This window comes from Pinus tabuliformis, chromosome 4_2 (genome assembly GCF_031772625.1).
Source record: "Pinus tabuliformis cultivar Carrire ecotype Pingquan chromosome 4_2, CPIR1, whole genome shotgun sequence".
Lineage (NCBI taxonomy): Eukaryota > Viridiplantae > Streptophyta > Pinopsida > Pinales > Pinaceae > Pinus > Pinus tabuliformis.
The window spans coordinates 1,037,765,229-1,037,788,012 of record NC_142304.1 but is presented as its reverse complement, the minus strand read 5'-3'; the positions used below and the strand labels follow the sequence as shown (position 1 = coordinate 1,037,788,012).

General features: G+C 39.9%; 1 protein-coding gene across 2 annotated transcripts in view; it reads right to left on the bottom strand.

The window, feature by feature from the left end:
- The window catches only part of LOC149173159 (SAGA-associated factor 29 homolog A-like), a 384,042-nt gene that overhangs the window by 162,435 nt on the left and 198,823 nt on the right, over window positions 1-22,784 (bottom strand). For both annotated transcript variants that reach the window (XM_089424522.1, XM_089424523.1), the window contains exons 4-6: window positions 14,694-14,812; window positions 14,193-14,278; window positions 14,044-14,094 (exon numbers count right to left, since the gene is read on the bottom strand). In XM_089424522.1, the coding sequence (XP_089280648.1) occupies window positions 14,044-14,094; window positions 14,193-14,278; window positions 14,694-14,812 (256 nt within the window). The remainder of the gene's footprint in view (window positions 1-14,043; window positions 14,095-14,192; window positions 14,279-14,693; window positions 14,813-22,784) is intronic.

Sequence of the window (22,784 nt, the reverse complement as noted above, 5' to 3'; positions counted from 1 at the left end):
TTATATTCATAAATTATCATTCAAACCCCAGCGACTGAGCAAGATACCTGTACTCAAATCACTTTTCAGAAAACTACATCAATGGCTAAAAATAAATCTATGCATTAAAATGACACATCTTATAGTATTTCCACGAAGAGTAACACCAACAAAAATTAACTCCAAAGTCTTTCTTTATTGCTCATAAAAAGATTACAAGAGAGCTTTTCGCCTAGCACACGATCAAAAGATCGGATCTACTGACTGACAAATGACCTCCTATTTAAAGATAAATCCTCCAACGGCTAGTTCAAGTGATCCTCGTCAAAGCAATCTCGACCGTTGATGAGGATCAAAATTTCTTTTAATCTCATCCATCAAAATTTTAAATTCATGAGGAAATTCGAATTTTTAAATTTAATGCAATTTAATTAATTCAAAAATTAAATTTTTGAATTAATTTCCTCAAAATTTTGACTTTTACTTAACCCAGGGACCAAAGGCTTAAAATTTAGTACAATAATCAATTTAACTTAGTCCCGAGACCTCTTAAAATTTAATTTTGAAGGGCCAACGAATTTTGCCTTCGGAGAATTTAAATTTACATAGGACCTAGAATTAATTAAATTTCTGGCTTAAGATTTTAATTATTTTTTACCAGAAAATTTAATTAATTAACCTATGAGGGGATAAATTATTTTTCCAATCCTCAAGACACTTTACATCATGATTTTCACATTTTTTACATCTCAAGGGGGAAAACTCATTTGCAAAAGACCCTCACGGACTATCCAATTCTGCGATACAAATATAACCTAGCAGACCAAGCAATTTGTAATAAACTAACCTAACCAAATAGTTAGGATTATTCCCAAATCACTTTTACATAGACTCGATCTACAACACTAGGAATCCCCTAAGATCCCAGTAACAAAATCCATTCCGGGTTTGGGCCAAGGCTAAAAGAAAACTCTGTCGACCATCCGAGAATGGATCGGTGAGACAAAAAACCTCCCGGGATGTAGATCATCACCAGAAAAGTAGGTTTATCTAGGTAATTACATACACAACACAGATTTGTTGAGATTATTTACATTATACACGTGCAGAATGGGTTTACATTATAAGATGATGATCAAGCTGATGATGATAGCTGGACGGCACGAACACATCAATCAGGCACTATCCCTTTTGCGAAAAAAGGGGGTGTACTGCTATGGGTCGTTGACATGTAGTGGTCAACATCTGGCTCTACTTGGGGACAGGTTGCTGCACTAGAGGAATTTGAGAATCCAGAATCTGCATCCACGCAACACACAACATAACATAAGTAGCGTCCATCTAAAAACCATCATATAACGTTAAGCATAGGAAAGATATAAGCTCTTCATTTATTAACTAGTCTAAGAACATAAAAAACACAAATCTAACTACAAAAATGAAATAATGAAATAACAGGGCATAAGGTGAGAAATACAATACAAAGATGCCCCATGGCATCAGATGCATTCAATATAGTGCATACTGAGCATTTGCCTGTTTTCAGGTAAATCTGTAGGCTGTATCTAGGATGTGCCATGTCCAATCCTGCATACAGTAGGACTTTTTCCTATCCGAAAATCAAGCTGCTCGCGGCCATCTGATGCATCAAATCACTTTCTCATTCTCTTTCTCTTGAGTTTTTTCTTTGTGGCAGGCTATATCACTGATGATGTGGAACATCCTACTTCAAAACTCTCAAATGAAGCATGTAAGATATGTGTGACATGTCTTTCTTCATTTTGCATCTGCTTTGTCAAGACTAATGGATCAGTGGCACAAGTGTCATGAGTAATAACTTGACCTTTTTTAAATTCTTCTTTGATCATGTCATTCTTAGTTAAATCTTCGTTAATGGAGTTAGCCTCTTTCTCGGGATATTCGCAATAAGACGGGACCTATGATTTCCTCTCTTCTAGCCTCTTATGTAGTGAACCCACTTTTGATAACATCGACAATATTCGAAAATATCGTGATATTTTCGGCAAAACGATAGATCGCCAAGAAAATATCGCGATATTTTCTGTTTTGAAAATATCGCGATATTTTCAAAATATCGGCTATGTTTAAAAATTTGAAAAAATTATTTTTTATGCTTGCCGATATTTGCGCTGATATTGCCGATAAGATGTTTTTTGGACCCTCGCTGATATTTTGTTGATACCAATATTTTCAACACTGAGTGAACCCATTTCTCTGGTATGTCTTACTATTAACTTCGCTTAATTGAGTTAAGTTTTCACAAATCTTTCTTGCAGAGTGACATGATTAGCTTGCATAGCCTTTATTTGATTCTAAATAATGGACATCTTATTAGAATGATTAAATTCCATTATTTTTAATCTATTTTCGATGATATGTATTTCATCTGTATTTATGACACATGATATTTGCTTTTCTTCTATGGCCAATAATCTATTCTGAAGAGATATTTGACCAACTTCCATGTCCTTCATAATTTTATCATTCTTTGCTTTCATGCCCATGAAACAGTTTTGCATATAGTTTATCTATTTCTTATGATTTGTTTGCATGGTAGCTAACTGATTATTATAATCGAATCTCATGATGGTCATTTCTTCATCCATAGTTGACAATTTGTTCTGAATCGAGCTTATTTCTTCTTGATAACTTGCTTCCATGGTAGTCACTTGATTTGAATGATTGAATTCCATGATTGTCATCTTTTCCTCTACGACTAATAACTTGCTTTGCATAGAATTAATTTCCCTGTCATGATTAGCTTTCATGGTTTCCATTTCCTTAGCGTGCCAACTCTGCATGTCGGTTACATGATCAGAGTGTTTAATTTTCATGATTTCCATCTCCTTGTCACCTTTTTCCAGGTGGGTATACAAAGTCCCCATATCCTTGACGTAATCAGTAACAATTTTTTCTTGATTAAGTTCCATATTTTTTACCAGCTGCGTTTGAGTGAATTGCATGTCTTTAACCAACTGCTTTAGTTCTTCTATAATTTGCTTATCATTTTCCCTTTCGTTGTCGACACTGATTTGATAACTTGTTCCTGCTTTTCCACTATCATGGACTTATCTTGCAATGGTACAAGTGGATGGCACATTCTGATATGGAGAATTGTCTTGAAATCTTTCATTGACAGTTGGATCCTTTACAAGATCACTTTCATTCTGTTGCATAATTTTAGGGGCACAAGGCGAACTACCTTGATAACCATATCTATCTGAAAAAGCATTGATGATGTCTTGTAAAGAAGCGAAAGAATCTTCAGGACAATTATTAAACCAATTCAAAACATCACCCTCTAAAGAAAAGGCAAATAAACGAATCTTGACATCTTCATGTTTATATTGGGGAGAACTACAATATTTGATTATTGTATGAGTAAACCTGCATAGATGTTTTCTAACAGCGACTAAATCACCACCTGAGAACAAAGGCAATTTACGAATGGCCTCTTCCAGTATATCATGGAGAAAATCAGTAAAATGACACAAGGTAAATGAATCATCCATGATGACCTGCTTCAAGGGATAAGGAGGGACCAAATGGATGCTAGAGAGAGACCCCTGCTCAAGAAAATCAAGAGATCAACAAGAAGCGAGCTTCTATTAGAAATTCTTGTAAGAAATGAAAGAAGTGGAGTTGCCACTTGAACATGATTCTAGCTCTAAGATCCAAAAGGCAAACAACTGGATATAAGGGAGGGTTTCCAGTTTGAGAAATAATGGATGAATAAGTGGAGTCGCCACCCAAACAAGAAACAAACCGATATGTCCAGGTGCTAAAGGTGCAGATGAAACGATTAATGAGATGACGAAAGGTAAGGCGATGAAAAGATCAAATGACGCCAAGAAATGTTGTGCCTTTTGACAGGCTAATGAATGGCAGAAAAGATGAGATGATTGAAATGATGTCGAAGAAACCAAGGACAAGAAGTGTTGGCTTTGTCGGCTCAATTGAGAGATGAGAAAGATGAAAGATGAATGGCGTAAAGCCAAGGCACAATAAATCGGTCCCTGGCAACAGCGCCAAAAAATATTGTTGCACAAAGTGTCTAGGCACCGCAACAACGCTCGGAGTAAGGGTTGTCACTCTTGATCCTTACTCACTCTGTTTAGACTCTCTCCTAGGCAAGTCAAGGGGGGTAGTCCCTAAAGTAAATGGGTGATAATAGCCTTTGAAACACAGACTCTAGGAGATTTTAATGATGGACAACTTGATGAATCTAAAGCAAGCCTTGGTCAATTACGATAGGTAGATTAAGATAAGACACAATTACAAGATATAAATGACTACAGACCAGTGCCTTTATATTGGATTAACCATAAACTAAGTAATAACAAGTCATCCAGAGAAAACTTATAGATGTGACAAAGCGACGATCATAAACAATTAATGTAAATGCCCAAAACTTTAACATGCAAGAGATTCCAGATTTAAAATGATTTTCATTAACTGCCCAAATCTAGATTCAATTAACTTTCTCCAACAGTCAATATGAGTTAAAACGTTTATTGCACTTCACCATAGAAAAATATCAAAAACGCATTTAATCACCAAATAACACTAATGAACTTCAAATTTTAAATTTTAATTATTCCTTAGGCAATAACTTCAATGTGAAAAATGAATAAGTAAAGTAAATCAAAGGGTTAATGAATTGAATTTTTAATGGGTCGTAGGCCACCTTAAAAAAATTTAATGTTAAAGCGCAATTCCTTTAATTTATTTCTTTAGTCACCAGAATTAGATCTTTTTATCATTTTTTAAAGATTTTAATTTTTAGAATTTTTATGATTTTTAAATTTTGAGAATTTTAAATTTTTTAGATTTTTAAATGTTCAGGATTTTTTAGGATTGTTTTAGATTTTTTATGATTTAGAAGTTTTTTATGATTTTTTAAAGTTTTTAAAGTTATTAAGGAATTTAGACTTCTGTGATCCATAACATTGTTAGAAAATCTTCGGCAAAAATTGTGATTATGTTTTTAAAGTTTTTTATTTTTTTAAATGCTTTTAAATCGAAATCAAAATAAAATAAGAAATGTAAAATAAAAACTCAAATCGAAAATATAATATAGAAGAAAATGAAAAGGGCAAAACAATACACCAACCCCAACCTCTAAACTTCAACACATATACATATGTAAAAAAATCGAAATGGTGAAATGAAACTAACCCTAACTTTATGTGCATAGAAAACAAAAAGAAAACAAAGGAGAAATCGATTTTTTCTTTTTTTGTGTGCAGGATGGCAGCAGGAGAGCTCGAGAGCAGACAGCGAGGGTTTTGGAGGTGCGAAAGAGAACGATGGCAATGACGGAGTCACAAGGAGGGCAGATGGCAGCTGAAGAGGTATGGCAAAGGAGGCAGCGCACAGTAGACACAGCGAGAGGAGCAACGTAGGCAGCTACAGGGCAGCGGGATGAAAGAAAGAAGCTACGGAGATGGGAGGAAAGGGTTTTTTCTTTGTGTTTGCAGGTGGAGGACGGACAGTGGGAGGAGGAATAGCTCGATGGCAGCGATGAATTTGCAGATGATGGTAGAAAAAGAGCCGCAAGAGGACTTTCGAGGGTTAAAAACTGAATTTTTCCAATAAAACCTAGAAATTTAAAAATGCTATCCCAACAGTAACCCAGAAATTTCCAGATGAAAATGTTACACTTCAACTTTAAATTTAACCCTAAAACCCAACAAAATATCCAGATCTAAAAAAAAAAAGGAACCCTTGTGAATTTTTCCAGATTAAAAAAAAAAAAACAAAACAAAAAAAATAAGAATAATAATAATTAAATCCCTGGACTGCAAAATGCTGATAAATATTCCTGCAAAATGATGTTGATGAACCCTAGAGATCCAGATCTTATCGTCCAAGGCCTAGATCTGGACTCTATACAGATTTCTCTTTCAAATCTGTAGCTACAAGACAAAAATAAAACACCCAAACGATATATACAAAAACCCAGAAAAACCCAAGTCAGAAAACTGAAAGTAATTACATATCTATGTACATTAATGGCAAATCTATCAGATCTAGGGAGTGTGAGTCCAACTCCGCTCCCAGATCTGATAATCTGAGGCTCTCAACAGCCAGATCTATCGATTTAGCACAGAAAAAATTAAATTTTTTAAAGTTTAAAGGTGCTAAGCTCAAAACCCTTCATGCATCACCCATAATAATAAAAAAATTATAGAAAAAAAAAATTAAAAAAAAAATTATTATGATAAGCCTAGGATCAAATTAAGTTGGGCTCTTCAAAAAACACGGATTGAGAGTTCACTAGCCCAATTGAAAACTTCCCTGAATGCCCGATGATCTAATAATCAAGAATTTCCTGCAAAAGGCAATTCAACCATCAACTTAGAGCAAGAAAATGATAATAAAAATCAGATAAATAGAGATACCTGCTATTATATTCAAAACTTAAATTATCATTCAAACCCGAGCGACTAAGCAAGATACCTGTACTCAAATCACTCTTCAGAAAGCTACATCAATGGCTAAAAAGAAATCTATGCATGAAAATGACACATCTTACAGTATTTCCACGAAGAGTAACACCAACAAAAATTAACTCCAAAGTCTTTCTTTATTGCTCATAAAAAATTACAAGAGAGCTTTTCGCTTAGCACACGACCAAAAGATCGGATCCACTGACTAACAAATGACCTCCTATTTAAAGACAAATCCTCTAATGGCTAGTTCGAGTGATCCTCGTCAAAGCAATCTCGACTGTTGATGACAATCGAAATTTCTTTTAATCTCATCAGTCGAAATTTTAAATTCTTGAGGAAATTCGAATTTTTCAACTTAATGCATTTCAATTAATTCAAAAATTAAAGTTTTGAATTAATTTCCTCAAAATTTTGACTTTGACTTAACCCCAGGGACCAAAAGCTTAAAATTTAGCAAAATGATCAATTTACTTTAGTCCCGGGACCTCTTAAAATTTAATTTTGAAGAACCAACGAAGTTTGTCTTCGAAGAATTTAAATTTACCTAGGACCTAGAATCAATTAAATTTCTGCTAGTAATCCGGCACAAGAGCTTCGTTGTTACTGCCTACAAAGGTGGTGTTGCCTGAAATGATATGTTGTTAAAGTCTTCCCTGTTGCTCAGAAAATTCTGGGAAATTAATCCCAGCCTCTACGCAAGCAACCTAGAATAACCCTCGAAGGAATTGGCCAAATGTTGACCTCGAAATTTTGGCCCAAATTCACCTTCGCTCCTCTAGTTGTTGGCTAAGTTGGGACCCCTGTTTGGCTCCTCAGATCTGCCCAAAAAATTCTATAAAATTAGGAGTATGATCCTTGCGCACAACCCAGAAAAACCAAGAAAGGGTTTCCCTTGGTTCCAACTTTCAAAAATTGAATCTTCACAGCTTGGCCCTCCTCCAATTTCGAATTCTATTGTTGTGACTGATCCTGTTAATCTCTGCTCTCCCAACTCCAGCAATCCTCCTAAAATGGCCCTCCAAATGATCTCCCGGCACCCTAGCTTCAAACTCCCCCGGATGGTGCTGCCCCAACAAGTCTCACTCCAATGACTGTGCAATCATGGAGGAGATGATGCAGTCATGGAGGAGATGAAATGAGGATTGCATGTAGGATGGCCCTCTTGTCTGTAGCTGCCTTCTATACTCCTGAAAATGATGAAAGGATGCTCGTGTCTCCCCAACTTCCCGGAGTGCTTCATGCTCTGACTGCACAATCCCCATGTTGTTGTAAATCCCCCTGCAGCTGGTACTCAACTTACAGTTGTTGTAACTCGTCTCCCTATTGCTGCTACGAACTAAGATGAAGAAGAACTCCCTCCTAGGGTTGGCACTCGAAGTCCACCGAAGCGAGGGTTGAGATCTCGACCCAGAGACACTCGTGTGCTAAACAGCACAATAACTCGACTAAGCAGCTCAAGCAACTAAGATTGAGTTCAATATGTCAAAAGATAAGATATCCAAATTAGGAGAGTGTTAGTTTTTGGTAACATCGAAAGTGCTCTAGTCTTGAAAATTGGTGGAGAGGCTAAGGCACATGAGTTCTAAAGAACCTAGAAACTCATTGGTGAAATTCCACTCAGATTGTATTTTATTAAAATAATTAATATTTTTAATGGAGTTCCTAAAGTTTAAACATAGGGAAATTACAATATTAATGGGTATTAATCAAAATATGGGTGAGAATGATCTAGAAGGCAGATCAAGTCATGTTTTAATCTTTTTCGTTGATTAGAGATTTAATCTCAATCTTTGAAGACTCAACAGGAAAAGTATAAATTGGAGGCTTGGGGTTCGTTTGGAAACACATACAGAGAGATTGAGGTAATCGATTTTCTGAGGTGAGAAGTTCTCAGGAGGAAAATCGATTGGGGAGATCTTGCAGTAGAGGGGCGAGAGAATCCGTGAGGAGGAATTTCCAAAGAATACTGACAAAGAGGCAGAGAGAGCTTGTGGAGCCAACGCAGTCGCGGGGAGAGCTGATACTGGACCAGTCTGGGCCCACGCAGCCTTGATGCAGAGCCAGAACTGCTAGCACAGAGGAGAAAGTTTTCTGTCACGCAAAAGTCGAAACTGTCGAGCACTGCTGGAACAGCCGGTATAGCTGACGCAAAGGGCAGAAGAGGTGGCGCAAGGCTGACGCAGGGCCAACGCAGAAGTAATCGGGGTTAGCCAGTCTTGTTGCCGGATCAGCCGGAATTTTGTTGGGTGAAGTGAGGTAAAACTCACTCAAATTTTCCGCCAATATTTTCTCTATAAAGGATTGCTAGATGAGCATCCTAGATTTGTATTCAAATATTTCTCCTACATAATAATAAACCCTCAGAACTGTTGCACTGGTTTTCCGGCATCGGGTTTTCCCGGAGACTATTGTGTCCAAAAATAAGTGTGTCCTATGTATCTTGTTCTTTGCTCTGTTTTCTATATCATGGGATCAAATATTTAATTAGTGTAGGCTGCAAGAAGTAATTTGCTTCAGTATTCAGAAGAATAACTTGATGAATGTAATTTAAAAAATCAAGTAGGTGAAGTAGATTCAGATTTGCTGCAGCAGGAGTTCCTTCAGTGTAGGAATTTTCACAGAGAGCTACCTTCCTTATATAGATTTCGTGGAGCACTTTTCCCTCCATCGTGGGTCCCTCACCTAACCATCGATTTCCCCTCCATGCAAATCGAACTAGGGAATGTGTATTCCCCTAGTATGGGTGGCCCCCACGTATACTTAACCACATCGAATTAACTTCTATTAAGTCTAGCCTCCTAATAAAATCGAATGGGCCCCCATCACCTCCAAAATTGGCCCCAAAATGTAGAAATTAATATTGTTCCAAAATAATTTAGGAAGGTACATGGCAATCCTCCCCTCCCAAATGTTGCTTGTCCCCAAGCAACTTCAGTGCTAGATGCTCAAGTATGTGCTCGCCCTCCCAAGTAGCATTCTCAACTGGCAAGCTCCTCCAATGCACCAAAAATCGTTTGTCCTCAAGCAATGTCTAAACGAGCATCCTCTCTAACTGTTGCTCTCCACTGTCACTGCAACATGTGCCAGGGTCCCAGATGTACCACTGAATCGTCATTGACCTCAGCACTATCATGATATGAAATAATCCTTCAATACCAAGATCCTAGGCCATCCTGTCGAACATGAAGCTCCCCTTGCTCCACTCACTATCATGCCCGATGCAAGTACCAGAAGTCCCCTGCTTCATCAGTGACTCGCTAAAGCCTAGTGGAAGATCTGTATGATCTCCCCCTACAATAGCCGGCGCATCCCTAAAGGTTATTGAGTTGTGAAGAGTTGTGATGCCCCAATTCCATGCTAGTCTCAGAGTGGTGCCACCACGCTGACGCTGTGCTACTCTGACTATGTCATATTCCCCATCATGCGCAACCAGTATCCTCCTCTCTAGGAACTCGATGGTGGAATACTGAAAGAGGCGAGACACATCTTGCCTGGGCATCTCCATGGCGCCAAGGCCTACCCATCCAAATCCAAGGCCTACCCATCCAAATCTAACTCCGAACCTATGCAGCAATAGAGAATGTCTGCCTCCCCATATGATGAAACCCTCTGTGGACCCCCATGTGTCATCCCGAGAGCGAACTATATCACTCTCTGCCACGATTCCACTCATCACGAGTGATCTATCGATCAACTGAATCTCTGCATCCCATAGCCAGACCTGCTGCGGCATAGCCCTGTCAACTGATGGAATCCCTCTAGCCCTCATCTCTAGTCCCTACATGCCACCGATATATAGGCTCTATACATCATGAACTAATCTGAGGCATGCTAAATTGTCATGTGTCTGCCATTGTGTAGTACTGATGACCACTGGAAACCACGTGTGCCAAATAGCTACCCCTGACTGCAACCAATAGATGGGTATCTGATACACACAATCGACTCAGTGTATGCAGATCCATCTTGCTCCTGCCAGCCATCGCCACTAGTTCGACTACTCGCCCCCTGGAGAATGTGTTGATACAATGTCAGGAACCCAGATACATACTAGACAATTGTCTCAGCCGTACACAGTATCCTCTGGTCATGCATGGTCCAAGCATGCCCTGTGAAAAGAGTGACACGTGTCTCCCCTGTGACCAACTCCCCAAGAATAGGATCAATGATGAATGATATGCCATCACTGTCGTTGATCACCTCATCCCTCGACCTGTGGTTGACAACTCGCACACCGACTCGATGCCCCCACTAAGAAGTCTCCCCTCTATCGCACCAAGTGTCATCCAAATATCTCAAGTGAGCTCCCTGTCCCCTGCTACTCATGCCCAAAGTGTCAAAGGACAACAACCAGATCGCTCATTCTTGTAAGTGATGTAGAAGAGGGTCAGGGGTGTCAGTCCCCACGGATACCATCAAGTATAGCTCACCTGTGTCCCCATCGATCCTGGGTGAACTACACCCAAAGGTATGCCCGGTATCTCCGTACATGGGTTTCCCTGGAGGCAACACTCCAAGACCTCGTTGTGCAGCACCATACGCCTTTGCATACCACCAATCATCTCAGTACTCCTGGATATGCCAATGTACATCGCGGTCTACCCCTATGTACATCACGGCCATCCCGTACCGTCCTGCTTCCCTCTTGTGTCACTGCATCTATCACTCCCCTCACGTACTTAATGCGATGTGAGGCACTCCCACTCCACAACGCATTCCAACACACCACCATGCATCTCCATGCCCACCTTTGGACCACTGCTCAACGCTACATTCTCCCACACATCCCTGTATGTGATGGCCTAGAGCTATGTCTCTACGTGTCAGGCCACACCCGATCAATATCATCACCTCCACCATCGCATCACTATCCCTGTCGATGAATGGATCTTCCCTCCAAATCCCCCATGAGGGATCTGAGAAGTGACTCTCCCAATATGTCATTAGTGATGCCACCACTGCTCTGCTCCTCTACATCCTCTGTGCCCCACACAAAAGTGAAGAGTCCCTAGCTCCATACAAGGCACCATCTGGTGGCCTGCCAATGCCACCTCCTCCAACAAACTCCCACCAGAGTATGTTGATCACCCAGTGACCCCGTGTACAAATGCCATACCAGGAAAACCAAAGAGTCTGTCCATAAACTGGTCGGCCACTGGTGCTGACCGAGACTCCCCTAGTGAATGTGCACGCTCAACTGCTAGGTCAACTGTACCATCCTTGTTGTAGTCAATCGGCATACTTAGGAAATGATAGGCAGTCCCATTCGAAACCCAATAGCAGTATGCACTATCGGTATCCCAGTGCCTGGAAGCTCCTGTTGAGCTACACCTAGGTCCACTACCATCTCCATAGCCCACTCCACAGGGTACCAACTCAAAATCTCTCGCCATCTAACCCCATGAGAGGGATCAAATGCACGAACTCCCGCACACAGAACAATCCCAGCATGCGGGTGTTGCACCCTATGCAACTTAGGTTGTCTCGTCTCGTTACCCTAGTCAACACATGAAATATAACTAGGTCGCTTTGTCTATCTATGTCCAATGGGTAAAGGTAACCTAACAGTGCTACCAACCTCGTCTATGTATGCTCGAAGAGGGCTACTCTCACACCCCAACGTGCACTCTAGCTACACCAGTAGGGAATCTAACCGCTCCCCAACGTGAGTCAATTTGGTCGTGGACTTGGCACAAACTGCTCTCATGCCCTCCATCTCCTCGTTCTGCCGCAGAATAGCCTCACGCACTAATGCGACCTTCCTTTGTAATGCTAGAAGGTCGGACTGAAATCGGTGGAACTGCGGTGGGCATCTATCCCCTATAAACTCAGTCACAGCTCTAGATACCTCAGCAATTGTTGGCATCTCATCCATGGGTGGCACCCCCTCAACAGATGGCTCTATGTGTGTAGGCTCTATCCACTCCACCAAGGTGTCAACTAGGGCTATCAAAGAGGTATCTAATAAAGGTCACTCCTGCGCCACATCGGGTCTATCGATGTGCTCCTCACCATCTTGTGGGCTCTCAGCATCATGCTCAACCTCCTCATCAAGCCCCTGATATCTAAAGCCAGGTCTCCACCAACAAAAGCGCCCACTAGTCTCACCCTCTAACCGTCTTTGTCCTGCCCGCTCCTTTTCAGGAGATCTGGTGCCCTGATCTGGTCGGCTTTTCCCACATGATGTAGATGGATGCACCCCCACGACCTCCTCACCTCTAACGAATCTTCCTTAGGGTTTACTGAGAAACCATGGTTTATGGCTGGGAAGATTGTTTTGGTTACTCCCTTGGGTCATTGAGTTTGGCCGAGAGACATTATGGTTGGGGAGGTTGGTTTTCACGCTTGGAGTGATCCCTTAGGTCATTGTGTTTGACCGAGAGACCAGTAGACTTGGTTGGGGACACTGATTTTGAGTACTCTCCCTTGGGTCATTGCATTGGACCGAGAGACCATATGGTCAAGGAAATTGACCCTTTTGACATGAAGATCAAGATTCCTCCCTTAGGGTCATGGACCGAGAAACTATATAGTCAGGCAGTTTGATATTGAGATAGGGATTCCTCCCTTAGGTCATTGAGCTTGACTGAGAAACCCTTGTTTATGGTCAGAGAGATGGACCCTATGTACTCTCTTAGGTCATTGGGATTCACTAGGAGACCAATGGTATGGTCGGAGACTTTGATCCTACTTACTCCCTTGAGTCATTGTGTTTGACTGCGAAACCAGTAGGCTAGTCGGGGAGATTGATGTTGAGTTCTCTTCCTTGAGTCATTGTGTTTGACTGAGAGACCAAGTGAACTTGAACAGGAATATTGATTTTTGAGTACTCTCTTGGGTCATTGTGCTTGATTAAGAAACCATTGGTTATGGTTGTATAGTTTGGCCTCATGAACGATATTGATTGATCCATGGTCAGTTGGGCATTGACTTTAATACCATTGGGTTTTGGCTTATGGGATGAGTTTGATGCTATGTATCTTTCCTTATGTTTGACTTGTACTTCTAATCTCTCCCTTGCGTTTTTACTGAGAGACCAATTGATTGGTTAGGGAGATTCATCTTCAAAGAGAATGAAAAATACCTCCCTAGCCAAGAGGGAGTGTTGGAAATTTAGTAGCCATGGTCAGTATTTTCATCAATAAAGAAAAAAGGAAAAATTTGAATTTATATTTTTGACCCCACAACACCCATGTCGGCCTCCTAGATCAAGTCAGTCCGCCTGGCCCCTTGGGGAAATGTGTAAGGCTGTTGGCTGGCTACCTGTATGAGATAGGAGAAAAGTTTTCTCCTATGGGGTTAACCGTTTTTGGTGGGTAACAGTCACTAATGTATGCCCAAGTGGCAATTTTAATTAATGCATTTTGGGCAATTTTGGTAGTGGATCCACCCAATTTTGAACTAGCTAGGATTGGCTGCTTAACAGCCTACCTTTTTATTTCTTTTGATAAAATACCCATCATCTACATTACTGGTTTATATTTATAGTCAAAAGTAAGCATTTTTTGAATAAAAACAATTCTGAACTTTTGAAATATAAAACAACACAAAAGTTATGTTCAAGACAGCCAATAAACATGTCTAATACCTTTGATAACTCTCTTCATCATCACCTGGCTCTTCATCGATTACTTCATATCTGCAAGATTGATGCAAAAATAAGCGTCTTGTTATAATGTAACAAATACAAACATGATAGAATAACAACGAATCTGTCCTAGGATAAAGACTACGCACTTTGCTGTATCTCTATCATAACGGATCACTTTCACCACTATCCATTCAACTTTATCATCATTATCTGTTGTAACTCTTGCTGCAACCTGAAACACAATGAAATAGATATTGTTGCCAACAATTGGCAACATTGGTCAGAAATCTTTAATGAAGCACAAGGCAAAGAACAAAGGCATTACTCAAGTATGATCGTTTCTATGTAAAGGATGTGGCACCTGCTCTTAACTCAAGATAATCAGTGAAACCCTACAAGAAATCTCATATTAAAGAAGACAAATACCGTGGGTATAGAGGTCTATATGGTTGTCACAGTATGAAGTTAAGATAAGGCAGGAAAATTTTATTAATGTTCATGAATGTCCACAAAGGTAGGTCAATGTGACTCGAAATCACAATCCAATAGCATTGATAGAAGTCCATAGAATATGCAACTTACATATTATCAACCAAATCATCCTACCACTAAATAAGGAAACAACAGTAAATAGATCAAATGATTACCTGATCTCCAATAATAATATTTGCTTGCTCAGGTGGCATTTGTAGGGAAACAGCTGGTGATGCCAACTTTGCAGGTTCTGCATCTGCTTTTATCCCTTTTCTCTTTCTCTCACTCACTTCTGCTTGGCATGGAGAATCAAATAAATTTAGAGGAGAAAAAAACGGATACAAACAAATGATTTCATGAAAGTCCAGTGGAAAGTATATTAGTCATTTTTGCAACTCTCTCGATTAAACATGGAAAATAAGTGCATATGTATTGCCATTTTCTCTATAATTCATCTAATGTAAAGTGGCTTTATCATGGTATAATCCAACAGGAGACAGAAAATAAAAGTATGACACAAAGTAGAGTGAAGCAATAAACACAAGAGTAAAAAATGCCAAGAATCAACTCTATTACAAATATATAAAATCAATCCCCAACCATCCTCTAGTGTCTCCACTGCCGGTCTTTTCCTAGCAGCCTGCCTTGTGCATAAAAAAGTATTCAACTTAATCTCAAGTTGTTTGGTATTTTACTCCTCTGAGGGGGGATCAGCCAATTCTGCCAAAAGGTACAATTGTCACTAATTGTTTTGTGGCATATTGAACTTCAGGCAACTACCCTTACAGACACACACAGATGAGTATGACTTGTTCCTGACTTGATCAGATTCCTACTCATAAACCTGCACCTTCAATTCTCCATCCACCAGTTGCATTCCTGCGCTCATCAGCTCATTCACATATAGCAGTATATCAGTTTCTCTGCATCATATTTCAGATGTGCTACATGATCACTCTGATGCCTCAGTTCCAGTTGGTATGCCTTTACAATGTATCGTATCCTTGCTTAAAAATAGTGCTAAGGATTTAACTTGTTTGTTAGTGCTATTGGGCAAAAGTTTCTACCAAGAAAAATATAAAGAAAAAGGTTATGAGTATACAATACCAACAAATCTCGATGTGAGGAGGAAAGCAAAGATGAAACAAAGAACAATATACTTATCTTTTGGTAAAATGGTGAAGGCTCCCTCTTAATCTAGTATTTCTGAGGGATACCTACAACTTAAACAATCCAAAAAAGTTCTAACAAGATATATTAGATCTACAAACTATAGAAATCAAAACATAAAAGAAAACATTACAGATGTTGAAGTAGAAGGATATGTAAGGGATAGTATCCCTAAGAGACTTTAAATAAGCCTTTGACTTCAGATTCTTCAGTCTTGTTTTTCTTGGGTGGAGCTTCATCGGCAATATTTGTATGTTCTCTTTCTTTCTTCTTATTTCTTGGATTCTCAGGACATTGACTTTTGTAGTGTCCCATCTCATGACAATTGTAGCATTCAATCTTTGATAGATCAACTTTCTTCTTTGGACCTTTGAACTTCTTGTATGCTCCATTTTTCTTGTGATGGTCAAAGTAGGCATTCGAAGTGTTGTTTTCTTCATCCTCCTCCTTGTCACTTACTAATGAGATGCGGGCTACTTCTTGACTGCCTACATTCCACATTTGTTCAAAGGTTGGTGTATCTTTCCAACCACTAATTCCTAATGCAAAAGAGCTCCAAGATTTTGGTAGACCTAGTAGTGCAGCAATCACGAGTTCCTTCTCTAGTACAACTTCATCAATAGCTTGGAGTTCATCTCTTATTCTAGAGATCCTTAGAAAATAGGATGATACGTGTCGTCTTTTGTCATCTTTATTGTTCTTAATTCATTCTTGAGACTAGCTATCTGACCAATGTTCTTGATGGTAAACAACTTGGAGAGGGCTTCATACATTTCTTGTGCAAAGTCTATATTGGATATGTATGGGATTAGATTGTCCTTCACTCCATCTACTATTAGATTCATGGTTAAGATGTCAGTTTCCCTGTACTTTTCCTTTCTTGCATCATCTGTAGGTTTCTTAACTTTTCCTTGAGCAAAATCCAAAACTTTATGCTTAGCAAGAATAAGATCCATCCTCTTCTTCCATGCCCTGTAGTTGGAGGCTCCTTCTAGCTTATTTTCAGTCTTCATTGTCATGTCTTCTTTTCTTGATATAGATAGTAGACCTTCCTCTTCTTATATGATCCTTATCCTTTGACCCTTTCAGTAGATCTTCAAGCTCCACTTTTCCTTTCCTCCTTCACCATAGCTCTGATGCCATGTTAGAAAACCAGAAAGGCAAAATGATTTTCTTGTGTTGATAATTACTTGTGATATTCTTATAGTCTTATTAACTTTCTTTATGTTCTTCTTTTAACTTCTTTCCATCAAGCAATCATCAAATCAAAACATGAAGATCAACAACACCATATGTAGGCACTCAGCCACAGCTAAAACCCCTCTATAGGGGAAAACCCAGTGAAACTCTTCCACTAGTAAATCAAATTGAGATAGACCAAGACCTTAGACCAAAAGACTCTTCTCACTCCAGCAAGTCAGCCCTCAAACTGTCCTTCCGGACTCCAAAGATCAACTACAACAATACTGCATCAATATTGCATCAAAGACAAGATTTCGGCCCAGCTTCAGTTCTACAATATCGGCCCTTCCAGAAACTTTGCACTTATGGTAGTAGAGAGAGAAATTTCAACCTCCTTTGCTAGACAAAGACTTCCTTCTCCTTCACTACATTTTCCTCCTCCTTAGGTATTTCGCTCTCTTTTCTTCCTCCAGCGACTGCAAATCAAACTTACGCAATGTGTGCTCCAAATGAGGTCGAGTTGTTGCATTTATATAGTGAATCTGTGAGGTCGAATTCCCTTGATGAGGCCAACTTGGTGGAGGAGACCTAGAAGACAATTTATATCAAAATAAATTTATTTCTTGATTGATGAAACCCAAGAAGGGTCTTTTACATATGACGAGGACAAGGACTCTTGACACAAACCCTATAACCCTACAATGGAGGCTTTTACCTAAAAATCATTGACCCAAGCATGAAACCCATGCTTTAATAAGTAAATTTCTTTTACAATAAAATTCATTTTTCTTTCTTTTGACAAATACATTACATAATGACTCAAATATAATTATGAAGACCGACACTAGTTACATTTTTCAACAGCTTTGAACATGGTACTTGACTATGAAGTCTTCTCCCTTCCATTTCCACAGTATTATACACTAACACCTATCAATTAATGGGTGGACCAGGGAAATGTTACTTCCCCTTAAGGGCTAAAGCAAGTAATAGAGTTTCCCATTAACCACCCATACCAAGGGGAGGCCCCAATAGCCTCAAGAATTACCCTCTAGCCTTCTTATACTCTTGGATAACTCCCAAGAGGTGTTTTAACACAATAAAGGCCTTTAACACAAGCAATAGCTCGTTGGCCCTACATTTTAACGCAGACTTTGTAGTATGTCCAACAAGAAAGCAAGTTGTTTTCACATATAACTCTAAAACCATGCACTCAATCAGAAAACTAATAGCATATTTGGTTAGACTATTCTTAGTAGACCAAAATCCATAGGTTACATGCTATAAATCAAATGATTTGTCTAATGATAATTTGTTGTTAGAAATATGCTTTGTTTTTAGTGTTTGTTTATAGCAAGATAGCAAGCGGGAAGAGAACACCTTCATCCATTTGACTCCTAAAAGGCAATGATTGTTAATTTTTAAGTGTCTTTCAAACTGATAATTACCTTTGATCTTTTACATTCTTACTAGTATTCCATCATTCAATAACTATACAGAAAGAAATCAACCATATAACACATTAGTACATCCAGATCATAAGGAGACAATCCACACAAAGATTTACGCCGAGAAAACCCCTAAAGAGAAAAACCCATTTCAATAGAGAATTCTTTAGTTCAAAAAAGACACATCTAAGTCTAACTAGGTCAAACTTGTTCTAAGGTCCATCCTCCTAGTCAAGTCACCCAATTTTGATCTTGTACTTTGATCATGCACTTCCAGAATTTCGGCCTTCCACAAATCCTGCACTTTTAGAATAGATCTTGTGCTTCCAAAATAGGTTCTGCACTTCAGAGTTTCGCCCTTCCACAAATCCAAGCTATAGGTTGTCACAAATGACCTTCGCTAGCCTCAGAGATAGGTGCAAGCTGCCTCAAAGTGGATACACAAATTGCCTCAGAAACATCTCTTCATTATCCTCAAAAAAGGCCTCCTTCGCTGGCCTCAGAGCATCCCTTTGCTGGCTTCAGAAATACATCAAATGTTGCCTCAAACTTAACCAATTTGCTACCTCAGACCCTCAAGAGATGCGAGCTACCTCTTCCACAAATGCGAGTTATGTGTTGTGAAAAATTCTAACCCGAAATTCTACTGCAGTAACTGATTTATTTCACCTACTTATTTTTCACAATAAGTTTATTTATAAAATCCCTTCAGCAAACATTAAAATAAATTCTACTATAGTTATCACATAATTACATAGAGAAAATAACAAGCACAAGAACCAATCACATCAACGCAGTTGTTTTTAGACAATAGTCCCCGGAAAAACCCAATGTGGGAAAACTGGTGCAGCAAATGAGGGTTTTATTAATCTTCAGCGACAATTGCTTTACAAGGAATGATTTTACAGAGAAACTAAGACACTACTGAGAGAAAACACCTGAGGCAAGGTTCCTCCCTTTCCTGGAAACTTTCTGACACCCTCGAGACCCTTCTCCCACTTCTGCCTCACTTCTACCTCACTTTGTGTGGTTCTGCGTCCCTCTACATTAGCCTGCGTGAGGACTACATCTCTTGGACCATGTCTTCCCTTTGCGCTGTCTCTCAATACCCCTGCGTCACCTCCTCCTCAGTCATTGACTGCTGCTAATGCCCTCCTATTCCTCCACCCTGCAACTCTCCCTCCGAAATCAATCTCCTTCTCTTTGAGAATCGATTTTCCTTAGGATACTGAGTATCCGCTGGTGTGTCTCCAAATGATCCTCAAGTCTTCTCTTATACTTTTCCTGTTGATAAATCAATGGCTAAGACTAAAACAAACTTGATCCTCGTCTTTTAGAAGCTTCTCACCCTTACGTTTATTAATACCCATTAATATTTTTATTTTCCAAAGTTTACACTTAAGAACCCATTAAAAATAATAATTATTTTAGTAACTCCTCATCCGGGTGGAATTTCTCCAAACGATTTCTGGGTCTTGGATATCTCATGTATTCTAGCCCCTCCACAAAATTTTGGAGCTAGAGCACATCCGATGCTACCCAAAATCAACACTCCCTCTTAGCGAGGAATGTGCTCTAACAGTGTTTCCTAATAGAAGCACCACACTGATCCATGGCATCAGTCCTCTGCCTTCATCTACTGCGTTGTTGCAACCTGTATTGTTGACCATGACACTACAACTGTCACTACTACATCTGTACTGCAACTCCCTCTGAATATGCTGCATCATGTTGCCCATAGCACTGCCATTGCTAACTATTGCACTGCAACTCCCGATACTTATCCATTTCTGCTACTGAAATGGATTCTTCACCATCCCCATCTTCTCCCTGAAATAAACAAACTTTGTTCTTCCTAGAGCCTTGGTGAGGATGTCTGCCACCTGTTCTCCTGTAGGAGTGTACCTCAACTGTACTGCCCCTCGTTGGACACAGTCTCTGACAAAGTGACACCTGATATCAATGCGTTTTGATCGATCATGAAATACTAGATTCTCAAAGAGCTTGATGCAACTCTAATTATCACACAAAATCCTGGTCACTTCCATCCTTCTCCTGAATAGATTCACAAGCAATTTCCTAAGCCATATGGCTTCGCACGAAGCTGTGCTAGCTGCCATATATTCTGCTTCCGCTGAGCTTAGAGCCACAAATTTCTGTTTTCTACTACACCAAGAGGTCATTCCTAATCCAATGTTGAAACAATACCTAGTTGTACTTTTCCGATCTACTGAACTTCTAGCCCAATCCGCATCAGTGAACCCACTCAGTCTGTGATGTCATTCCCTTGGGTGTACAATAGTCCATGCTCGAATGTTCCTTGTATATCCCTGAGAACATGTTTGGCTGTTGCCCAGTGCGCCCTCTTGGGTTCCACCATGAACTGACTGAGGGTGTTGACAACATAACAAATGTTTGGCCTAGTATTGACCAGATACATCAGGGACCCTATAACTTGCTTGTACAAGGTGGGATCAACGCCTTTATCTTCTGATGCATCAATCTTCTTCCAGTTGGTGATCATTGGAGTAGCCATAAGTCTACAGTCGTGCATCCTGAATCTATTTAAGATCTTTGTAGCATATCTCCCTTGTCCAAGGAAGATCTCACCCTTCTGTTGCCAAACTTCTAACCCCAAGAAATAATGCATATGTTCCAAATCCTTCATGTCGAATTTTGTGGCTAGGTTCTTCTTGCAGTCTTTGATAAGCCTAGATGATCCTGTCAGGAAAAGATCATCCACATATAAGACTAGGATTAGAGGCTTATTCTCTACGACAAAATAGTAGAGATTAGGATCTGTGTCACTCTTGACGAACCCCATCATCTGCAAGTAGCCATCAATTTGACCATACCATGCTCTAGGTGTCTGTTTAAGCCCATACAAGGCTTTCTTTAATCTGCATACATGAGAGATCTTCTCATGTGTTTCAAAACCCTCTCGTTGTTCAATGTATACTTATTATTCTATCACCCCGTTCAAAAATGTCGTCTTGACATCCATCTGGTGAATCTCCCACACCATTTGTGCTGCAAGGGATATCACGGTTCTAATAGAAGTATACCTGGCTACTGGGGCGAAAGTTTTTTCGTAGTCTATCCCTTTTTGCTAAGCATACCCCTTAGCCACAAACCTGGCTTTGTGTTTCTCCACACTGTCGTCTGCAACATATTTGAATTTGTAGATCCATCTCGAACCTACCACTGACCTGTCCTGAGGCCTAGGTACCACTTCTCAGACATCATTGACCATTATAGAATTGTATTCCTCCACCATATCATCTACCCATACTTGATGCTAAACGGCCTCCTAAAAACTAGAGGGTTCCCCAACCTGAGCTACTAAGGGCTGGTATCTGTCTAGCTATCTTCGCTCCCTTTTATCATTCCTAGGTGCACCAATGAAGTCCTTTGCATCCTGTAGAATCTGTCGGAGTTCCCGGCTCGTTCTTCCACTGGTAGTGGGTACATCTATCAGCACTTCCTCTTCCTAAGATTCCTCCTGTTCTGAAGCTTTGCCTTTAGGAGAATTGTCGGTACTAGTTTCGTGGTCGGACCAACGGATCGTCTTTTGACTGCTCCTCGGAAGGCATTTCAAGAGATTTCCTGAAAGCTCTGTCCTCCATGAACTTTACATCCCGTCGAACTACTACCTTCCTTCTCCCTTGAAGATAGACTCTATATGCCTTAGCATTCTCGCTATATCCCACAAGATATCCTTTCTCAGCAATTTGATCTAATTTCTTTCTCTTTTCTTCGGGTATACTGCAATACGCCAAACTCCCAAATATCCTGAAATGAGTGACTTTAGGTGTCTTCCCGGTGAAGACACTTTCCAAAGTAATCTTGCCCAATGCCCTATGTGGAGTCCTGTTCTGGACATAAATTGTCATGTTGCATGCTTCTGCCCACATGAATTTGGGCATATCTGGATCATACAACATCGCCCTAGCTGCTTCCACAATAGTCCTGTTTTTCCTTTCTGCTACTCCATTCTGCTCTGAATCGTAGGGAGTTTGTCCACTCTCTTCCGATGCTTTCCCTAGCGCAAAAATCGGTGAAGTGCTTATCAACGTACTCTCCACCATTATCTGAGCGCAACACTTTTATCTTCTTTCCTGTCAGATTCTCTACTAAAACCTTGAACTCTTTGAATCGACGAAAAACCTCATCCTTGGTTTTCAAAAAGTAGATCCAAGTCTTCCTAGAATGGTCATCAATGAGGGTGACGAAGTATTCGGCACCACTAAGAGCTTTTATGAACATAGGTCTACAGATATCTGAGTGTATCAATCCTAAAACACTCTGAGTTCTATTATTACTTTTGGAAAACGTTGCTTTGGCATACTTGCCTAGAGTGCACCCTCTGCATACATCATCTCGTTCGGTACTTAATTCTGGAACTCCTGATACAGTTTTCCTGAGAATTCTCAGAGCCCCATGGTGTAAGTGTCCTATCCTCCT